General features: G+C 51.0%; 6 protein-coding genes across 6 annotated transcripts; 2 read left to right on the top strand and 4 right to left on the bottom strand.

The window, feature by feature from the left end:
* Positions 1-285: 285 nt before the first annotated feature.
* BU24DRAFT_440586 (MFS general substrate transporter) lies at positions 286-2,448 on the bottom strand (the record flags this gene model as incomplete). Its single annotated transcript, XM_033530378.1, has 4 exons — positions 2,074-2,448; positions 1,862-1,940; positions 1,544-1,763; positions 286-1,450 (listed from the first exon to the last, which is right to left on the bottom strand). Exons 1-4 carry the CDS (start codon positions 2,188-2,190, stop codon positions 286-288), a joined length of 1,581 nt encoding a protein of 526 aa, XP_033386063.1. The 5' UTR covers positions 2,191-2,448.
* An 889-nt stretch (positions 2,449-3,337) lies between these two features.
* On the bottom strand, positions 3,338-8,379 carry BU24DRAFT_432348 (uncharacterized protein; the record flags this gene model as incomplete). Its single annotated transcript, XM_033529917.1, has 9 exons — positions 3,338-3,487; positions 3,542-3,680; positions 3,732-3,897; positions 3,950-4,733; positions 4,786-6,276; positions 6,327-6,451; positions 6,504-6,574; positions 6,635-8,026; positions 8,066-8,379. 9 exons carry the CDS (start codon positions 8,377-8,379, stop codon positions 3,338-3,340), a joined length of 4,632 nt encoding a protein of 1,543 aa, XP_033386062.1.
* A 3,171-nt stretch (positions 8,380-11,550) lies between these two features.
* Positions 11,551-13,029, top strand: BU24DRAFT_156892 (uncharacterized protein). The gene is made up of 3 exons (XM_033521333.1): positions 11,551-11,961; positions 12,018-12,638; positions 12,714-13,029. Exons 1-3 carry the CDS (start codon positions 11,856-11,858, stop codon positions 12,968-12,970), a joined length of 984 nt encoding a protein of 327 aa, XP_033386061.1. The 5' UTR covers positions 11,551-11,855; the 3' UTR covers positions 12,971-13,029.
* A 427-nt stretch (positions 13,030-13,456) lies between these two features.
* On the bottom strand, positions 13,457-13,963 carry BU24DRAFT_420768 (uncharacterized protein). The gene is made up of 3 exons (XM_033527558.1): positions 13,836-13,963; positions 13,685-13,752; positions 13,457-13,590 (listed from the first exon to the last, which is right to left on the bottom strand). The coding sequence occupies exons 1-3, from the start codon at positions 13,923-13,925 to the stop codon at positions 13,512-13,514; spliced, it is 237 nt and encodes a 78-aa protein (XP_033386060.1). The 5' UTR covers positions 13,926-13,963; the 3' UTR covers positions 13,457-13,511.
* A 985-nt stretch (positions 13,964-14,948) lies between these two features.
* On the top strand, positions 14,949-15,736 carry BU24DRAFT_420767 (uncharacterized protein; the record flags this gene model as incomplete). Its single annotated transcript, XM_033527557.1, has 1 exon — positions 14,949-15,736. A coding segment is annotated over exon 1 (527 nt), but the record flags the coding sequence as incomplete, so codon positions are not given.
* Positions 15,737-15,906: 170 nt separating this feature from the next.
* Positions 15,907-16,767, bottom strand: BU24DRAFT_334740 (DNA glycosylase; the record flags this gene model as incomplete). The annotated part of the gene is made up of 1 exon (XM_033523059.1): positions 15,907-16,767. A coding segment is annotated over one exon (861 nt), but the record flags the coding sequence as incomplete, so codon positions are not given.
* Positions 16,768-19,050: the final 2,283 nt, after the last annotated feature.

Here is a 19,050-nt window from a genome sequence, read left to right as displayed (position 1 = left end):
AATCACGGTGTCGTTTTCGGTGATCGTGTTATTTCTTCTCCACTTGTGAAGATGGAAGGGACCCTGCTCTGATCACTGACCACTGTCAGTGTCAAAACTAAAGTTCTCCGAACCGATAGATAGCCAGTATCACGATGTTGAACGACCGAGCACGCATCCCAGGATCTAATTGATCTTGATTGATATTTACGAAGCTGAATATATATTTGTACACCTGCTCATATACACAGGAAAGGGTATGACTAGAGAAACTTTTATCAACAACCAAAAAGCACACCATCTCACCTACGTTCCCCCTTCTCTCTCCCCATCCCCATTCCCATCACCCTCCCTCCCCCCCTTCTTCCCAAACACCCAACCCCCCAACCACAAAAACGCCGGCACAGCCGTAACCGCACTCAGCAGCCCCAACACCAACGCCATATCCTCCCACCCCTGCTCCTCCGCCACGAACCCGGCAAGCAAAGGTCCCACGACGCACCCGCCCGCAAACGCGACGTTAAACAGCGCGTACGCCTGCGCATACGCTCCCCCCGGCCCACCGTACCCCTTCGCCCCGCGGGCGACCATCGAGGCTTCTTTCGCTTCGACGACGGAGGAGATTTCTGCCATGATGGGCGGGAAGGTGGAGGAGAGGGTGAGGCCTGTTAGGGCGAGCAGGGCGCATAGGAGCACTTTGTCGTGGAGGGTGTTTGAGCGGACAAAGCGGAGGCATATGAGGGGGGGTGTCGCGAGCAGGAAGCCGAGGGATGCGGGCCACCGGCCGCCGATGCGGTCGGCGAGCCAGCCGTATATTGGGGCGAGGAAGGTGGGGATTACGAGGGGCAGGAAGAGGAGGGAGGCGCCGGTGGAGGTCCAGGAGAAGATGGAGGCCGCGCGGATGGTGAGGACGGAGTCGAAGGCTGTGAAGAGGGAGGCTTGGATTATGGAGCTGAAGAGGGCGGCGAGGAGGCGGCGGGAGTAGAGGAGGGAGAGGAGGGGTGGGAGGCGGTCTCTTGTGCGGGGATGAGGGTGAGGTGTGTTGGGGGTGGGAGTGGGAGTGGTTGAGGTTGTCGTTGTGCCTTTTTCTGGGTCACTTGGTGGTGGTGTTTTTCCAGCGTCAGGGTGGGTGGTTGATGGTGCGGCTTCTTCATCACTCTTCGACACTTCTCCATCGGCCATTGTCGTCGTCGTCGTCGACGTCGTCACCCGTACCCTCCCAGCGGCATCAGGATCCCACCTAGCAGCCACCTTCTTCTCGACGAGCAGGAGCCGGAGCAGGATATCCAAGCCGATGAGCGCATAGCACATGCCGAACACGGCATCGTAGCCCGCGTGGTCGAACACGACGCCGCCCAGCATGGGCGCGATCAGCAGGCCCAGCGACATGCCCAGACTGACGTACCCCATGGCCTGCGCAAGACGCTCCTGGGGCACTGTGTCTGCGAGGAGGGCGAGGCCGACGACCCATCTGTGTAGCTATTAGTATTCAAATTCAGGGAAAGGAGAAATCGATCAGGACGATATCTGACCGAGAGACGAAGAGAAGGGGAACGACACTTACACGACCGCAGCACTCGCCCCCTGCAGAATCCTCGCAACAATCCAAATCTCAATCCGACTCCCGACATTCAGCAGCACAGTCGAGCCCAGCAGCGCCAGCAGTCCGAGCAGCAGCGGCGACCGGCGCGACGACGTGCGGTCCGCGAGCCAGCCGCAGATAGGGCTGAATGCTAGGAGCGCGGCGCCGTAGATGGCGATGAGGACGGAGACCCAGTATTGTACTGTGTGGGAAGTTAGTTGTTGGTATGTAAATGTGTGTGTGTCATGGTGAGGTAGTTGGGGTGTGGATAGGAAGGGTTGCATATGTAGAAGTACTTACCTCGGTCCTCGTCGATGTGACTTCGACTCTGCAAAGCGAATGGAATCACAGGCACGATGACGCCGTAGAGAAACATATCCTGTATCCACAATCATTAGCAAATACATTCAACCCCCAATCCATACTCTAACATCACATCTCATCACACTCAACTCCTCAATTTCCAAAGAGAAAAAAAGGGAAATCCCCCAGCATACGGTCGGTGAACATACAGTAAAAACCGCCAACGCTACCGTCCCAATGATAAACCCATCCGAGCTCCTGAACTTGAGTCCCCAAGGCGGCGTGTCGCCGTGCTGCGTGAGCGATGCGATCCATTTCGACTTCATTGTCGCACACACCCTAACTCTTTCGTCGTCCAATCAAGCGACCACCCCCCCCTTATCTGATCGAAGGTGGTGGTGGTGGTACAGAGAGCCCTATAAATTACCAAAAGCAGTAATTTGTTTCTTTATTTTCTTGTTCAAGTGCTACAGCGACAAGCGCGCCATCGTTTCGGTCTTTTGATGCAATGCAAAAACCGCGAATCGAACAGGAAGTCGATGATGTAGGTCGAAAAAGGGAAAAAAAAGGACAGGAAAGTGGATTGCGTGGATTGCGACGTCGTCGAGTCAAGCATCATCAAGCCCTTTTCCGCTCTCGACTCGCTCGCTCGGCACGGGCGGCGTCCGCGGGGACCGGAGTGGGGGGGGGGGGGGGGACGCGTTTACGCAATGGGAATGGGCCTACGAATTGCAGTCTAGGTGGAGATCATGTCGATGTCTAGTGTATGTATGAACGTTATTGTTCCTTTTTTCTTTTGGCTTGAATAGGATTCATGTAAACATGCGATGATTCAGGCGGTTTTGAAAGCCTGACGTATATTTCGTGTCTTTGTATCTAGATTGAAGCTCGCCAGCATACATCCGAGCGACCAATATCATCCCAGTATAATCGAGTCCATCGGAGGATTGACCAACATGATATTTCCTTCGTCCGACCCGGCCCAAAGAGGCCAGAGGTATATCGTATTGCAAATGCTGGAAGATCAAAAAATTCGTTATCTGCATCTAGTATCGTTGATGACCTTTTCCCTTTCCCTCCCTTATGTAGTGGTGTAGTATAGAACTCCTAAGTTGCCCAAACAAAGACAGTCGCTAATCGAGTATGTCCAGTGCACATGCGACTATAAAGGGGGTATGCAGCAGTGATCCCAAGCCCACCAAAACCCGGGCAATCGTATCGTAGTCGTGTAAATGACCAGATGGGACGGCCCTAATTACCCAAACGCCAAAAAAAGATCCATGACAACCCTACCAGGGTCGATGTTTATACTTTTTCAAAGAAAACTCTCTAGACACCGAAAACACCATTGTGGTCGACCCATGTTTGGCTGACCAAAACCGCGGAGAACCTTGATAATGCACTTCGAAACGTCTATGTTCGTGAAGATAAAATGCAAGCTGTCGCAACGAAACATCGCTAGCGTTGTTGCGTTCATGAAGAAGCGCCGAGGTTAGCTTGTGCACGACTTGGGACAACAAGCCCTAGGGGATCGTCTAACGTCTGTTTGGGATATCGAGACATGAGCTCCTCTATCTTGGGTATCAGTTCCGCAATGCGGAAGGGTTTAGAGACAACATCATCCTGTTCCAATCAGTTAGTTGGCTGCAAAACGTACGTTCTGGATTGGGGCCTTACCATTCCCGCGTCAAGAAGTGTAGCGATTTGCTCGCTGCGAGCATTTGCAGTGACTGCAATGATTGGTACGTGGCCCTTGAGGAAGCCTTTCTTTTCCCATTCCCGGATGGTACTTGTGCACTGCAAACCATCCATTACGCTATATTGACACATTAGTCGATGGCCAGGACCGCTCTATCGTTAAACTTACGGCATCTCCTTGTCCATTAATATGACACCTAGATCAGCGGCATCTGGTCCGTTCTCCTTCCAATAGCGTGACTCACGAAGGTGCTCAAGAGCTTCACCTCCGTGATTAGCCACAGTGGTCTGCACTCCTTTGTTCTCCAATTGGCGGCGGAGGACTTTTTGATTGACTGAAGTGGCTTAGAAACTTGATTGATGGAGCGTAACGCCGAAGAAACTCACCTATATTATCTTCAACAATTAGCACCTTCAAATGAGCGTTCTGTGATTTGAGGCTTTCGATAACGGTCTGCTCTGGAGCCTGGGCAAAGTCTTTGACTTTTGGTGGCTCTATCTGGGGTCTTTCTCTGGCATTTGACAATTGTCTGGTGATGATCGTCGACGGGAGCGATTCAACTGGATCCTGTGGCTCATGGCTCCTGCGACACTTTACGTAGAACGCAAATGTACTGCCTTTTCCGGATTCGGACGAAACACCAATCTCACCTCCTTGCAGTTCAGTAAGTTCGCGAGAAATGAAAAGACCTAGGCCAGAACCACCATATTGTACGTGTGTTCGGGGACTAGCTTGGGAGAACCGCTGAAAGAGCAATTTCTTTTCCTCTTCGGTAAGGCCGCGGCCCGTATCCTGGACAGCAAATTCCAAATACAGTTCTTCCCCATCACCCCAATCAGCGCCAAGTGTCTGGTCGACTCGTTTCGATTTGAATGGGAAGAAGTCGACTGTAGGATTCTGCTTTTGGGACGGGCGCTTTCGAGATGCCGAGAGAATCACCTTGATAGTACGGCTAGACTCGGTGGTTGTGAACTTGATGGCGTTGGTTGTCAGATTTATGAGTACCTGAAGAACACGCGAAGGATCCAGCTTGACCCAGTCAATATCCAAGTCGTTGTAGGAACGGTCCACAACAAAGTCCATGTTGATGCGTGCGGTTTGAACCTCACCCTCAAACATCTTCAATGCCCGTTGCACCACCTGCAAAGGTTGGGCGTCGACTGGTGTGACCTACATTCTCTATATTAGTACATTGCAACCGAAGTCAGGAATGTTTGCTTACCATGAGCATTGCACTATCAAGTTTCGAAAGTGTGAGCACATCATCAACAATACGCTTCTGGTGCTGCGCACACAATGCTATGGTTTGTGCTGCGTCGATACTGTCTGTCACAGTATTCGGGGAAATGTCCGAGGCACCTGAAGCACGGAATTCGGTCAATGTTGTCGAAATCTCGTCGGCACACTGCAGTATTGCGCTGAGAGGATTCCGCATTTCATGACTAGTGATGTCGATGAAATTCTCCTGCTGTCGTTTGAGCTCGACCGCCTCCTCCATCTTTCGTTTCTGGAAGCCTTCCGCCCATTTCTGGGAGCTGATGTTCGTGATGTTTCCGAATATACTTTTCAGGACGCCGTCATGCTTCTCTGGGAAAGCGCTAAAGAGAACCCAGGTGTCACCTTTGTTGCCATTACGGTCTTCCCAAGGAGTCTTGAACCTAAATTCAATGTTGATGGCAGTTCCGTGCTGAACAAGCTTTTTCCAGTGATGCCGTATGAGACTCTGATCTTCCTCCAGCACGTAATTGACCCAGCTATCCGTTTGTTGGGGATCCTTTGGTACTCGTGAGATGACGTACCAAGTATCGTTACAATAGGTGATGCGCCCGTCGTGGTCAGCAATGAAGAGTCCTGCCGGTGAATATTCCGCCATCCTTGTGAATCGAGTCTCACTGTCCCTAGCCTCTTGTGTCCGAGCAGCCAACTGCTCTGATAAGATGATTCGGTCTTCTGCTGCAAGTTTCGCAGCCTTTTGACCTCTTCGAATTTCCTCTTCGAAGAGTACTACAGATGCGAGCGAAGTGCCCAACTGTCTGCTGAGAAGCTGGATGAAAAGATTGTAGTCATCATCATAGGGCCTACGGGGGTTTACGCCAACGATGAGGAATCCGAGGATACTATCTCCCGTCGTAGGATGAATAGGGCACACGACAACGTCCCGACAAGGGTCTCCGAATCCTCGCCACTCAAGACCATCCAGCATCTCCTGAGGAAGATCGCCAGAACCGATGCTGAGTACAAGGGGTTTGTCCGTCTTCATCACCTCGCGGAATACGGGCCCAAATCCCTCATTGCCCTCCTTCAAATCGATCTGGTCAGGGGCTACCTGATGATTGCTTGGAATGCCGAGAGTTCCCTCCAGATAACACTGCTTGGAGCCCAGAAGACTACTGGAGTGAAGAGAGGAAGCGTCGCTGCCGTTGTCCTCAGACACCGAGTATAACATTGCGAAAGGCGTGTCGTGTTCGTTCTCCATCAGTGCGGCCAGAACTTGCTCCCAGAAACCTTTGACATCTCTTGCTGTAGCGGTCCGCTCACCGACCTCGCGTAGCGTTAGCATCCGTCGTTCGGCAATCTTGCGGCGTGTCTTCTCGAACGCTGGATTATACAGTCCCATGACACTTCCGTCTTCACCAACCATTGGAATGATTGACCAAGAAAAATATGTTTCTTCCAGAAACCCATTCCTCTTCATGAATAAGCAGTCGTCATCCTGGTTGTCGAGTTAGCCCTCGCCGATAGAATATCGACATTTAAGCGTACCTTCATGGTGGCTTGACCAGTCAGCCGAGCATTCGCGAATACTTCTTTCACATCATCCCAGATCTCAGCCCATGCTATCTTGTAGCTTTGGCCCATGAGTTTGGGATGCTTCTGTCCAGCGAGGCCTGTGCAAATGTCAGAACCGATATTATAGTGGCAAACTGACCCGTATCATACCTATGTAGGCCTCGTTATAGATAGCGACAAGCTCATCGCCCCAGTACATGGCTGCTGGGTGAGGACTCGCCCTGGCTAGGATTAGTTCGGCACTCGACAAATAATCGCAACATTAGTTGGGGATGGCTAACATGATCAGATTACACATGGCTCTGAGATCGTTCGACCAATACTCTATAGGACCCAGTGGAGTTGCCGCCCAATCTACGGAACGTGCAAATTCTATGTGTTGAGGAAGAGAAGACGAGAGCGATAGTCGTGTCCAGTCGAAGAACCCCACATCGCGTTCTGCAGGAGGGCTGGGATTCCTATGGAAAGCGTCAACATCACCGGCGCAATGTGCTCGGAGGACGCACTCATTCGTAAACGACGGCAAGGCGCCGAGTGCTGGCATCTCAATTCTGTCCGGTCGCGGCCAGGTTCGGCCCTGAGCATCAGTTGTACCAACTGTCACGAGGCCAGGTTCGCTGTGGGGTGGGGAGGGTGCCAACTTTGGGTCATCGGAAGATATCTCCATTTGCGTTGGTAAAGAATTGCCAAAATAGTCCTGTGCTTCTAGATGCGCCCCTGCAGCGGATGATTTGTCTACGCCATTACTTGTGGAGAGCGGAATCGAGGACGCTGAAGGGATTGGAAAATCGATAGTGGCACTGGTGGAGGGTACATCTGGCGAAATGGTTGATGGTGTTGTGCCCGAGACTACACGAAGTCGTTTTCTCAAGGTTGAACAAGACCAGATGATGCCTCCATGTTTGATTGGTGCCGGATCCGCGTCGACGGCTTCACCTGAAGCTCCGGCGCTCAGCAGCCACCCTCTGAACTGAATAGAAGCATGCGAAGGAGGATCATCTATATGTGGCTCAAAGTCAGCATCTGGTTTGCCAGCAACTAATTCCCACGTCGAAGCGCTAGATCGCAGAGCAGAATTTGCGAATAGAATCTGGAGAGACGTCGATCCTGGTGTGAAATTCGAGGCGTTCTCAACATCAACGATGAAGGTTGGTCGCGCATCCTGCTCAAGAAGCTCCACGATACCAATCGACCCAATAAGTCTCAACGGATCGCTCCTCTCTCTTGCGTCCGGTGATGATGTGCGTGGAAGGCTTGATCGCTCCGAATTCCGACTACTTGGTACGCTCGATAGGCCTGGAGGGCTTAATCCACTGTATGTTCCGCGCGCAAGGGTAACGGTCTTGATGCCGGTCTCCTCTCCGCGCGCTTTACTCAGCATCCTTGCCGCCGCTTCGGAGCTCGAGAACCTGGCTGGAAGTGGCGGCCGAGCGCGGCGGGAGTTGGAGAAGAAGAGCGGTGACGGGGGCTGAAGATTATCCTTTAAGTTTGAAGCCTTTCGAAAGCTGAACTGGTCGAGCGTGTGCCTCGCGAGGTTGGGGATCCGTCGTCGCTTGTGCAAGGGCTCGCTCGACGAGACGGGAGAAGATGCGTCGACAGTTGGTGTTGCGTGCGGTCGCGTGGAGCGCTTCTTGCCTGCGAGCGATGGGGGGCTTTGCACGGGTTCAATTGATCTCCAGGGCCCTACACCACTGTGAGAGGCGGATACGGACCGCCGTCGATGGATGTTTGGGTCAGAGGGCCGGTGTGGTGTCCATGGGGTCTGCGTGGATGTGAATAGGGAGTTGGACGCAGCGGGTAGTGGTGGTAGTGAGGGTGACAACAGCGGTGGTGGCCTGTCTGCGGCGGCGGTGGCCGAGGAGGAGGAAGGCGAGGGGAGGTGAGGGTCGAAGAAGGGCTCGGATGGGGCGTTGAAAGGATCGTGGTACACCGAGAAGCTCGAGCGTCTTCCGCTATGTTGTTGTGTAGAAGAAGCGTCAAAGGGCTCCGTGCTGTGACCTGTGAATATTGACCTGGGCGGTTGCATAGAGAGGCGGGTGAGTTCCAAGTTACGTCAGTCGCTGGCGCGCGGTGGTCGCTAGAGCCCCACAGAAGATGCGTAGGGGGAGGGGGGAAGCGGAGACGGCGCAGCGGTGGGAGCAACAACGATGTGGCGGAAGTAGATCGCCAGCTCCCAACTGGGTGTTCTGCACGGCCGTGAAGCAGGCGGCTTTAAGAGGTAGGAACAATGACGATGCACACAGACATAGACGGACAGCAGACAGACAGGCAGGCAGAGCAAAGTAGTAAGTAGTGGTGAGAAAAGACTGAGAGCTGGCAGCGGTGGAGAGACTGGCGAAGCGATGGCAGGATGAGACTTGTCCTGGCTGGGAAGAGATGGGAAAGGTGTGGATCGAGATCGAGGATCGAGGAACAGAAAATACGCCAGAAGGACGCCAGGCTACCCTACGAGTAGAATAGCGACAATAGTGACGAAGGGGCCAAGGTGGTCTGGAATCTCTGGATTCAACTGATATTCGACTCGACTAGCCCAGTTGGGGGTTTGGAACGGTGGGTATTGGATCGCTATTGGAATGGATTTACGAGCGAGAGTGAGAGGCTTCGGGAGCCATTGACCAAGGGGACAAGGGTGCGAAAGATCCAGGTCCAGGTCAGGAACACCCTTTCGACAAGTCCAGGAACAGGAACAGAAACAGAAGTTGGAAACTGCATCCGAACCCGGACAGACTATATGGTTAATACATGTATGAATTACAAGGAGGGTACAAATACAGGTCGCAAGGAAGGTTATTCAATGATGGCGACGATGGAAAAGAAGAAGAACAAGTAAGTTGGAGAGAAAGAGAGGTGGTAGAGGCGCTACTAAAGCTTGGGGCTTAGGTGACGTGGGTGGGTATGCGCGTGCGTCAAAATGTGGAAGTGCGTGCCTACGCTGTACTATACAAGTACCTGTGATCGATCGTGAAGGCTATAATAATAGTAACTGAACGGTGTGCGGAGTAGAAGAGGAGAGAGAAAAAGAAGAAGAGAGAGAGGGAGAGAGAGAGATGGTGACGGAGGACGGCGGAAGGACAGACGATTCGGATGAGGTGAGGTGAGGCGGGCGAGTGAGGTGTTGTTTCGTTTCGTGTGAAGCCCGTGTCGTACCTGCTTTGTGTGTGTATCGTGTACTTTTTGTACTTTTCTGTAATCGTGTCAATTACTGCTTCGTATGTACATACATGCGAGTAGTCACCTACCTATACCTATACCTCATATCATGGATGATATATGATAGATGATGGAAATGATGAAAGAATCATCGCTTCTGCTACATAATTCAAGGCTATTATTGCTCCATACATTGGCTGGCCCTCAGTTGAGCTAAGCCTATTTCGTATTGGATCTTCCGGCACTTTTGATACATGCAGTACAGTTGACGGTCAAAGCAGGAATAGTATTATCAATTATCTACTACGAGTACTAATACTAGACGTGTGTACTCATAAAAACATGTAACTATTGAATGTATATGTATAAACGCAACTACTATGTACCGAGCATAATTGCGAGTAATTACTGCTATAGCACGCAGCCCTCTGTCTGACTTTAGCTCAATGTTGAGCAGGCACTTGTATATTCAATAAGTGCCCAGGTGCCGACCTAGGTAGGTACATGTACTGTGTAGTAGGATAGCGTCCTCGTTCGCAGGCAAGCACTTCCTCACGTGGTCATCCGTATGCATTCTCCGTACTGCCACTGGGGTACATAATCCCACATAGTAAGCGGCAATAATCAGTACTGTTATTCGCCAGTCAAGTGATGAATACCTGTGAAGTCTTTCAATATCATAATAACCTAGCCTAGGTACCTAGGTAGGTACATGTACTGTGTAAGTGGGTAGAGTAGAGTCCTTCCTTTCGACCCTACTCGTAGTACTTGACTACTCACAATAGACACGCTCCTGACTCTCCCCATGCGTCCGAATTCTTACATTACCTGTCTCTCTTCAAGAAACCATCTCCCATCCATCACGCCCTAGGTACCATGATTTATGCCTACAAAACGTTAAACCTTAACCTCAAAGCAACCTAGACCCAATCTTACGTTCCCTGCCAAACACCCCCTCACCCTGATGCCCCTCGTCGCGAGACATTGCCGTTTTCAACCATTTCTGTCAGGGCGGTTCATCCTCCAGCAATACTTTGGGGCTGGTTGTAATGAAATTGTTGCACAGCATCCCATCCCTTTGCACATGTTACCGTCTGCTCCATAGATACTTCCTAGGCACCTAATTCCTCTTCGTTTTCGTTGCTCCTTCCCTGCCAGCACTTCGCGCGCCTTCCCGAGCATGTCCCGCATGTCCCGCAATATTCTCCCGAGAGCCCCCACCTGCTCTTCACTAAAGGTCATCCACCACACGAATACACACACAGTTGATTCATGGGCTTTATCGATGTTCACATAAAGATCCTTGATTTGACTCGTATCTCACTTCTGTACGCCTCCTAAGCCTGTTGATTCCCGTTTTTCGTGCCGCACAACCTCGCTATCCAAGCATATGCAGCATCATCATCATCCATCATCATCAAGACAGAAAGAGAAGCCATGGTTGTGCATCAGTTCCATAGCAAATAGTGAACTTCAATATCCATCAGATAGGACCAGAATCTTCTACAGAGCGGGACCTCCTGCTCACCGAAAAGCGATCGCCAGGCCAATCTCCGAGGACAGCGGCTCGCCATACACGTCGTTGGCTAAACGAAACCATTTTCTGCAATCGAGCTTGTCGTACATATGCGCCATTCCTGCCAAGATTCGCACCGCCTCGTGTGCCATAGCCACTTTGCTATCTACGACTATCACGAATTATACTATCACAATCCGCATCCAAAACAGCATATTCAGGTAATTCTATACCAAATCTCCATAATCAACCCCACCTCAGGCCTGACCAGCTCCGTAAAGATTCTCATTCTTTCCCAATCCAGTCTCAGTCTCTCTCTCCCGATACATGCGTCAATTACCAGTATGATCACCATGGCCAATCCACATCTCGTTCATGCACCCTGATACAGAAACCGTTTATTCTCTTCATAGCAACTGTCCTACACGCCAAGTCTCACTAATCACTCTCGACGTCTCGTGGAGCTCATCATTCTAACCGCCAGTAGACCCAGGCCCCTCCTCACCCCACTTTTCCCACATAACTGTCCTTCAAACACTCCCTGCTGTCCCCCTCCCTGGCGTTCATTGACACCCGATCTCATTAGCTGCACGCAATATGAGGGGTCCCTGCTCAGCTGAGGTGCGGAAAATGTCTCTCCGGGGCACCGTGAAGGAGTTGGAGCGGGTGGAATAGCGTCCCTGGTCGCCGGGCTTTAAAAACCCCTCATGAGCCTTCTTCAGACAATTTACCAACGTGTCAAGCTTCTCTCATTGTCTCGGCCTGTACGCAGTCACTCTCCCATATCCCACTTTGATCATCGTGCACTCATCACTGGAGTCATTCAATAAACCATCATGGACTTCCTCAAGAAGAAGATGAAGGAACTGTTGGACGATGATGACAAACCCAAGGACAAGGAGAACAAGGAGGGCAAGGAAAACAAGGAATCAAAACCTGAAGGTACGCCAAAGCTCCTCCTCGGCACATTTGCTGAGTGTATCTAACATCTCGATTAGAACATTCTGCTGCTCCAGGAGAACGATCTTTTGGAGATCCCAATCAGGGTGGTTATCCTCCTCAGCAACAATACCCCCCTCAACAGCAATATCCCCCTCAGCAGCAGCAGCAGCAGCAAGGTCCGGGGGGATACTATGCACAGCAGGGTTACTATAACCAGCAACCCCCACACGCGGGTTCGCCCGCACCTTACGGTGGTTCGCCAGCGCCGCCTCAGGGTCCTCCCGCGCCATACGGCGCCCCTCCACCAATGCCACCAGGCTGGGTCGCTCAATGGGATCAGAACAGCCAACGTTGGTACTATCTTGAACAAGCTACTGGACGCACACAATGGGATCCACCCATGCATTCACCACCACCAGCAGGCCCATATGCTCCCCCGCCGCCACCGGGTGGCCAGGGCTACGGTGGTCCCTATGGCCAAGCTCAGGGCCATGAGCAGGAGCGCGCTCTATTCGGCGCTCCTCCACCAGGTCATGGAGCCCCATACGGTCAAGGAGATCCGTACAGCGGGGACAAGAAAGAGAAGAAAGACAAAGACAAGGGCCACTCCACTGCCATGCTCGCAGCAGCTGGAATTGGAGGTGTAGCCGCCGGTGCTTGGATTGGGCACGAACTCAGTATGTCACTTCCTCAATTTTCGTTCCCCGTTGTCAATTCACCAGCCTGTTGATAACCTACTGACGATGCAATAGCTGAGAACTCTGATGACGAGAGTAAGGCAGCGGCAGCGGCTCCTGCCGCCTACCCTCCTGCTGCTGGTTATCCACCGCCCGCGGCACCTCCAGCGGAGCCTGCTGCTTTCCAGGAACCACCGCCCGTCCCTACACATGATGCCGATGGCGACTCCATTTCAAGTAGTGACCGCGAATCACTCGAGGAGAGGCGCCAGGAGCTGATCGAGGCCCAAGAAGAGTATCAAGAAGAGCTCGAAGAGGCATACGACGACTGAGACTAGCGGTCCCGTTTCGATTTTTCGGATTTCGAGATCGGGACCTCGCCTCTCAGGCCCGTTCGTTTCGTCGAGGGGGTTCTATCGTAACGGCCGAACATCTGATTCTCGTCTTGATTAGTAGTACAGCACAGCGAACCCGGGAACTTTTCTTGAATTTCCTAGGCATGAGATTGACCTCGGAAGGATTCCATCTTTTTTTTTGTATTTTGAGTAATGTTTTTTGAACTCTGTTCGAATTGCAAAGTAGGAAAGACCAATTGAATGAAAACGATACCATTCACACTGGTTCCAGAATTCCGGACAGTATTTTCTTCCGAAAGAGGAAACCATACAACCTTGTGACCCGCATAGGACCGCGTGTGATCGGACGATCCAAACTCCCCAAAAGACCAGCAAAGAAAGAAGACAAAGAAAAAAGCAGTGCTCGCTTGATTGTGAAATACCCATTCATGGTGGTGGTAAGCTTGACTCTCTAACGTATCCTTGTCCGCCGATTAATGTAATGTACCGTATCTTTGTCGTGTTTTAGGTGATGCGCTTAGCAGCAGCAGTCGAGGCAGTCTAAGCAGCACTCGCAGGTTTCACCGCAGAGCCAACAACAGCAGAGGGTGGCCAAGCTAAGCAATCATGAATTAGTTACCGTCACTTCGATCTTCCATCGTGAGGTGGATTGGTTCGCCCGTCGAGCGCAACAAATCAGGAAGTACTCACCAAGTCACCAAGCAACCGCGGTCCTTCTTCTCCTCCTGTGGTGGCGGAGGAGCCTGCTGGTAGTACATCTATTTTCAATTGACGTCAGTTATTGTTTGGGATCACTATGGGAGACTCCAAATCTTCGTGTGGGTCTAGATGGGGATCATACCGGTTGCTGAGGAGGAGGGTATTGACCATATTGCTGGTTAGGCGGAGGTGGGCCGTAGTAGCCTTGCTGCTGAGGGTAGGGCTGCGACATTGTTTACTTTGGTTTGCGTTGTTGAGGTAAGGTGTATGTGAATTGGTCGCAACGATGGTGTATCTCTCTTATTTCGACAGAGGGAGGGAGAGCGACTGGAGGTTAAGGTGAGGAGGTGTGGCTAGGTAAGGTTGTAAGGATACGACAGCGGGCGCCGTTTCACTTTATTTTAAACTCCAAGGGAAAGGGAAATGGAAATAAGTCAGTCAATCCTTGCCACACGGAGGGTTTAAGAACGGGCATCTAATTAACTAACTAGTTACGAGGTAACTAACTAACTCAACTAACGGACACACCCAGCCCAGCGCCTACTAATTACTCAAGAAGAAGTGAGAGACTGAAGAAAAGTCGAGCAAGGTGAGCAGAGGGCAACGAAGTTGGTGTCCGACTCAGCCGCGAAAGCGCATCCGAAATGCCCATTGCTCTGCACGAATCTGACAAGGTGGCCAGGGCACGAACCACAATTCATTCTACTTGCGGTACAGGAGAGAAGCCGATCATCCAGGCGTGAGTGTGACCATGCACACACACACATACATGTCGGTGGTATTATTGCTGATCGGTTGGTTGGTTGGGGTCGGTGTCTCTTTTCCCTAACCTTGCCCTCGCGCCACAAGGGTCGTCTTGCTGCTGGCAAACGATAGTGGCTTGGGTGTCCTGCGTGGACGCGTAACCCCCTACTGTGTGTGTGCTTGGGGGATAATGACTGCTGAGGCGCAACGCATAATGGTCGATTTGTATCCACTTGCGTTACGGGCCGTTGGCTCTTCTGACACCCGGTAGTCTCCCATACTTGCTCGTTTTCGTTTCCATCCCAAACGTTATTTCTCTCCTTTTTTTTCGTTCCCGTCTCTCTGAGGCTTCCTCTCTCTCCCTCTCCAGGTTCTATCCAGAGAAAACGAAGGATAGACAATTGCCGCAGATACGAAGCGATACAGCAATCTTTGCTCTGAAGAGGTGAGGTTGAATTAGGTGCCGTACTTCCGAGATGCCAAGGGGAGATGGGGCCTTGGTACCAATCAACAAGCGGCATGTCTAAACGCGACCATCGTCGACCTTCAATTGTGGCTTAGCCGTTCGTCGGGGGTGTGGCCTGCTGCACGGTGTGGCATCTACAAGTACACAGTAACGGTAAGGATGGGAATAATCGCTCACGATACCTTTTTGACAGCTGAAGAGGGAATTGTTTCAATGGAATGGGCTAATTACGGCGCTTTTGCTGTCCTCCTCACGTCTCAGATGCAGAGAGGGGGAAGGAATCGCGAGCGCTTTGATTTCCTGCGCTCAATTCGACCACCACCATCCACCCATGAACGTGTGTTAACAACAGCAAGTCTTTCGCGCGAGCGCTACCAACGACCATATTCAGAAAGACACCGTAATTACCTCAGTCGCAGAGACACTCACTCCCGCGAATTACCGGCTATTACTCATTCATCACTGCCGTATGTGTGTACCCGGGGGGGTCACTTTCGGTCGTCGAGCGAGCATCGTTTAGAGTTTGTGCCCGACGCCACACAGGATAGCTTAATCCGAAGGGGTCCCACGTTGCTCGCGCGCGGAGTGAGGCTGATGGTTAGGCTAGCCGATTTGGATGGGCGCCGGCCGGGCCGCAGGAGCAACACAGCACTGCACTACCAACTGGTCGATGGTGGTAATGATGAGTAACGACATACTTGGTGGTGCTTGATTGATTGACGGATCTTGAAACTTTTTTGATTCCAGACAGTGTACGCAAGGTTGTGGCGCATGCGGTTTGATCGTCTGGAGATACAATGCGTGCTGGTGGATGAGAGGCTCTTGTTATAATTAGCAATTCGTAGCATTTTCATATTGACAAGCTTCGACAAGCATCATTGGACATTATCATCTATCAATTCGACAGGTAGGAGGAACATATCACATGAAGCTCATTATTTCCCCAGCATAACAACTATCATCACCTTTCCACAGGCGGTACCTCGGCTTCATCTTCTACTTCTCTAGGTTTGAACCCTCGGTCTGCCCGTCTCTGCTGCACCCAGTCTCCAAATGGCTTCCAAATGGCCTCCTTCTCAGCAGGCTTCAGATTCGCCGCCAGCCCACTCGTAGACGTCGTAACATACACCCTCGCCCCATCCCATCCTTTCCCATCGCCTCCAACCTCCTCCTCACCACCACCCTCCACCTTCCCCCTCCCCATATTAAACCTCACATCCTGCCACCCATACCTAAACTCCCCCCTCCTCATCCCCCTCCCAACCCTCCACCTCCAAACCGCCTCCCAAATCCCCTTGCCCACAATCAACACCGCCTCTGGCCTCCAAACCCCCACCTTCTCATCCAGCACGCCCGCCCCCTCCACCATCTCCTCCCTCGAAAGCTCCCCCGCGTCCCGCGACGGCCTATCCACGATATTCGTGTTCCCGATCCCGTACCGCGCCGGCAACGTCCTGTCTTCCTCCGGCCGCAGCCGCCGGTCCGGCGTCATACCGGAAGCGTGGAGCAGCTTCCAGAAGTGGTTTGACGGGTGCGCGTACGCGTGCCCCGCGGTGGCGGTTTGCACGCCCGGGTTTGTGCCGACGCAGATGCAGATGAGGTCTGGGGCGAGGATGTCGGTGAGGGGGGTGAGGTGGGAGTAGAGTGAGGGGGGGGCGTATTTGCTGGAGGGTTTGCGCTTCTTCTTGCTCGGGCGGGGGTTGCGGGTTGGGGTTGTGGTTGAGGTTGTGGTGATGTCGGTGGATGAGATGGAGCGTTTCATGGTGCGTGAGAGGCGGGCTGAGGTTGGAGAGGAGGGGTTGGTGGATGGTGATGGGGAGCCATATTGGAATTTTGCGAGGTGGGCTTTGAATGAGGGTGTGCTTGGTGTGGTGGTGGGAGAGTCGGAGAGCTGTTCAGCTGCGGGTTGGGCGGGTTCAGCGGCTTTGGAGGAGCGTGTCCGAGGCATCGCGGAGTCCAAACTCTTCAACACAAAAGACACAAGGGAAAACGCTCTGATGATGCAGGAAAAACGCTACAAATGTAAGGGAAGGCAAAGTCGTTAAGTTCATTTGAGCTGTGTAAGTGGCGAAGAGGTGCATTAATCTGATGCAGGTGGAAGCCTGCCGCCCCACGTGAGCGCGCGTTTCTTGCGTGTTCCAGAACGCCTCGGCGTCATTGCTAACTACGCCACATCGTTGAGATCAAACAATTGTTCATTGTAAGGTAGGTCGCAATGGTGTCTTGTTCAAAATTGCCTCATATGAATTTCCATAATGTGTAATCTTTTAGATCTTCACTTTCACCTCGGTCTATGATGGTATAGGGTCTTGATGCGTATCTTCCGCGAACTTGAACTTATGGAGAACAAAACTTTCGTACTTATAGAAGCGCGCAACTTTCGTTTACAGTGAATCTCAGAACACACATTAATTCAAAGAATTTTGATCAAATTAGATTGCTTCCAATGTTTGGTTCTTCGTTTCTGTTCCAGAAGCTGTATGTACATCCAAATCCGAACATGAAAAATAAGGAACCGATGAATTTAATATCTGCTTTAACAATTTGTCCCTGAATATACCTTGGGAGTGAAGAGAAAAATTATAGTCTGGACGCTTTATTGAGAAAATTCTTGGAACACATTTTCCTTCTTCCTCAGTTCATTGTGCATTACAATACAATTACCCACCCCCGATAGAACCGCCACACCCTCCAATCCAAAACCATAGATACCACCTCCCCCGCCCCTCATCTTGAGGAGCTTCATGTCAGACTTGTCTTCTTGAGGCGGCTAGAACAGTGGTAGTGGCTTGCTCAAGGGAAGCATAGATATTGTATACCAATAAAGTGTCTGCATGTTTGGCACGAAAAGCAAGGACTGAGGTCGAACACTAGGAGAGATGGACTATATGCGCTTGTGCACTGCTTTTCATGAAGAAATGACAGGATGCCATTGTGAATAGCAGGGGGGTTGGGAGGAGAGGTGAGTTGATTATAGCACTAGCTGTTTATAGTTGTCTAGGATAGCATCACGTCTCTATGCCTGTAAGATATCAAGTTTCGGCTTTGAAGCTACGAGTTCATTAGAATGGGAGGGATTTACTTTGGAAAACAAGCTGCTGAAGCACCAAATTCCAAGCTCATTGATACATGTCTAATTCCTGATCTGAATGATGATCGATCGCGGGTTGATGTGAAACTTCAGTGGTGCGACCAAGATCAGAAGAAACTCAAAATCGGAAAAGCGAAGACAAGAACAATGCTGCGGATCTGCATGATTACTGAATTTCTCTCTCAAACGCTATGTTTGTTTTATCTGCTGTTGGAAGGGAAGGGCTCGTCTTCGAATGAATCAGACCATAGGGACCTTTTTGTAATGCTAATTCAGAAGATGATACACGCTTATGGGATCAATATATTGCAACGACAAGACATCAATACTTTCACATGAAATCGCTTATACTTTAGGTGCTAAGTACGTTCGAATTTCTAATCAATTTCTTTTCTATGCGCACATTGGTCCAGACCAGAGTAAATTGGCATACTTCTAACCCCCGGACTCACTTCTTCTCGTTTAGTAATAACATGGCTTATGTTGACGTCGAAGCCACCAAATACTGTAATTGAAGATAGTCTGGCAAATTGTACTGCCTCCCCGCCTGTTGTTTGTTATCCTGAAGCCTTGCATTAGGGGATAGCCACGAATTGGAAGATGCGTCTAGGTCACTCACTACTGGGATCAAGATTGCCTTACCATATGCGTTTCATATCTGCAAGGCGTCATCAAGGAAAAGATGGCAGGCTGTCTCATCAATGAATGTCTGTGATATCTTGGGCTCACATCCCGCACGATGTATTGAATTCGACACAATGACTATTTACTTCTGTTCCTTGCGAAATTACGAGTAGCAATCGTGCAATGAAAGAAAACCATAGACAAGTTAACAAAAACGAAGAAGAAAGAAAATGAAGATATGTTTCTTCTTCGTGATTTCGTCACCGCAGCGTTTGGTCAACCACCGAATCTTTCACATTGTTGAGTGGGTAAAAGCTTCTACCTTCCGAAAGCCGGCGATGTGTGACGTTCTTGTGGTTATCTAGCTACAATCGTTTAATGTCTAACCGGAAGAGAATTGCATATCATCTGCTTTGAGATCTGTTGTGCCCA

Source organism: Aaosphaeria arxii (genome assembly GCF_010015735.1).
Source record: "Aaosphaeria arxii CBS 175.79 unplaced genomic scaffold BU24scaffold_3, whole genome shotgun sequence".
In the NCBI taxonomy this organism is placed as follows: Eukaryota; Fungi; Ascomycota; class Dothideomycetes; order Pleosporales; genus Aaosphaeria; species Aaosphaeria arxii.
Note: the sequence above shows the minus strand (reverse complement) of the source record. Positions and strands in the feature narration are given on the sequence as shown.

Excerpts from the sequence above, each read along its gene's own strand:
- BU24DRAFT_420768 (XM_033527558.1), bottom strand. The coding sequence starts at position 13,925 with ATGTCGCAGCCCTACCCTCAGCAGCAAGGCTACTACGGCCCACCTCCG. Across the intron at positions 13,753-13,835 it reads ACCCTCCTCCTCAGCAACCG|ATGTACTACCAGCAGGCTCC; the intron begins GTATGATCCCCA and ends AATTGAAAATAG. Across the intron at positions 13,591-13,684 it reads CGCGGTTGCTTGGTGACTTG|CTTGGCCACCCTCTGCTGTT; the intron begins GTGAGTACTTCC and ends ATGATTGCTTAG.
- BU24DRAFT_156892 (XM_033521333.1), top strand. The coding sequence starts at position 11,856 with ATGGACTTCCTCAAGAAGAAGATGAAGGAACTGTTGGACGATGATGAC. Across the intron at positions 11,962-12,017 it reads CAAGGAATCAAAACCTGAAG|AACATTCTGCTGCTCCAGGA; the intron begins GTACGCCAAAGC and ends CATCTCGATTAG. Across the intron at positions 12,639-12,713 it reads TTGGATTGGGCACGAACTCA|CTGAGAACTCTGATGACGAG; the intron begins GTATGTCACTTC and ends ACGATGCAATAG.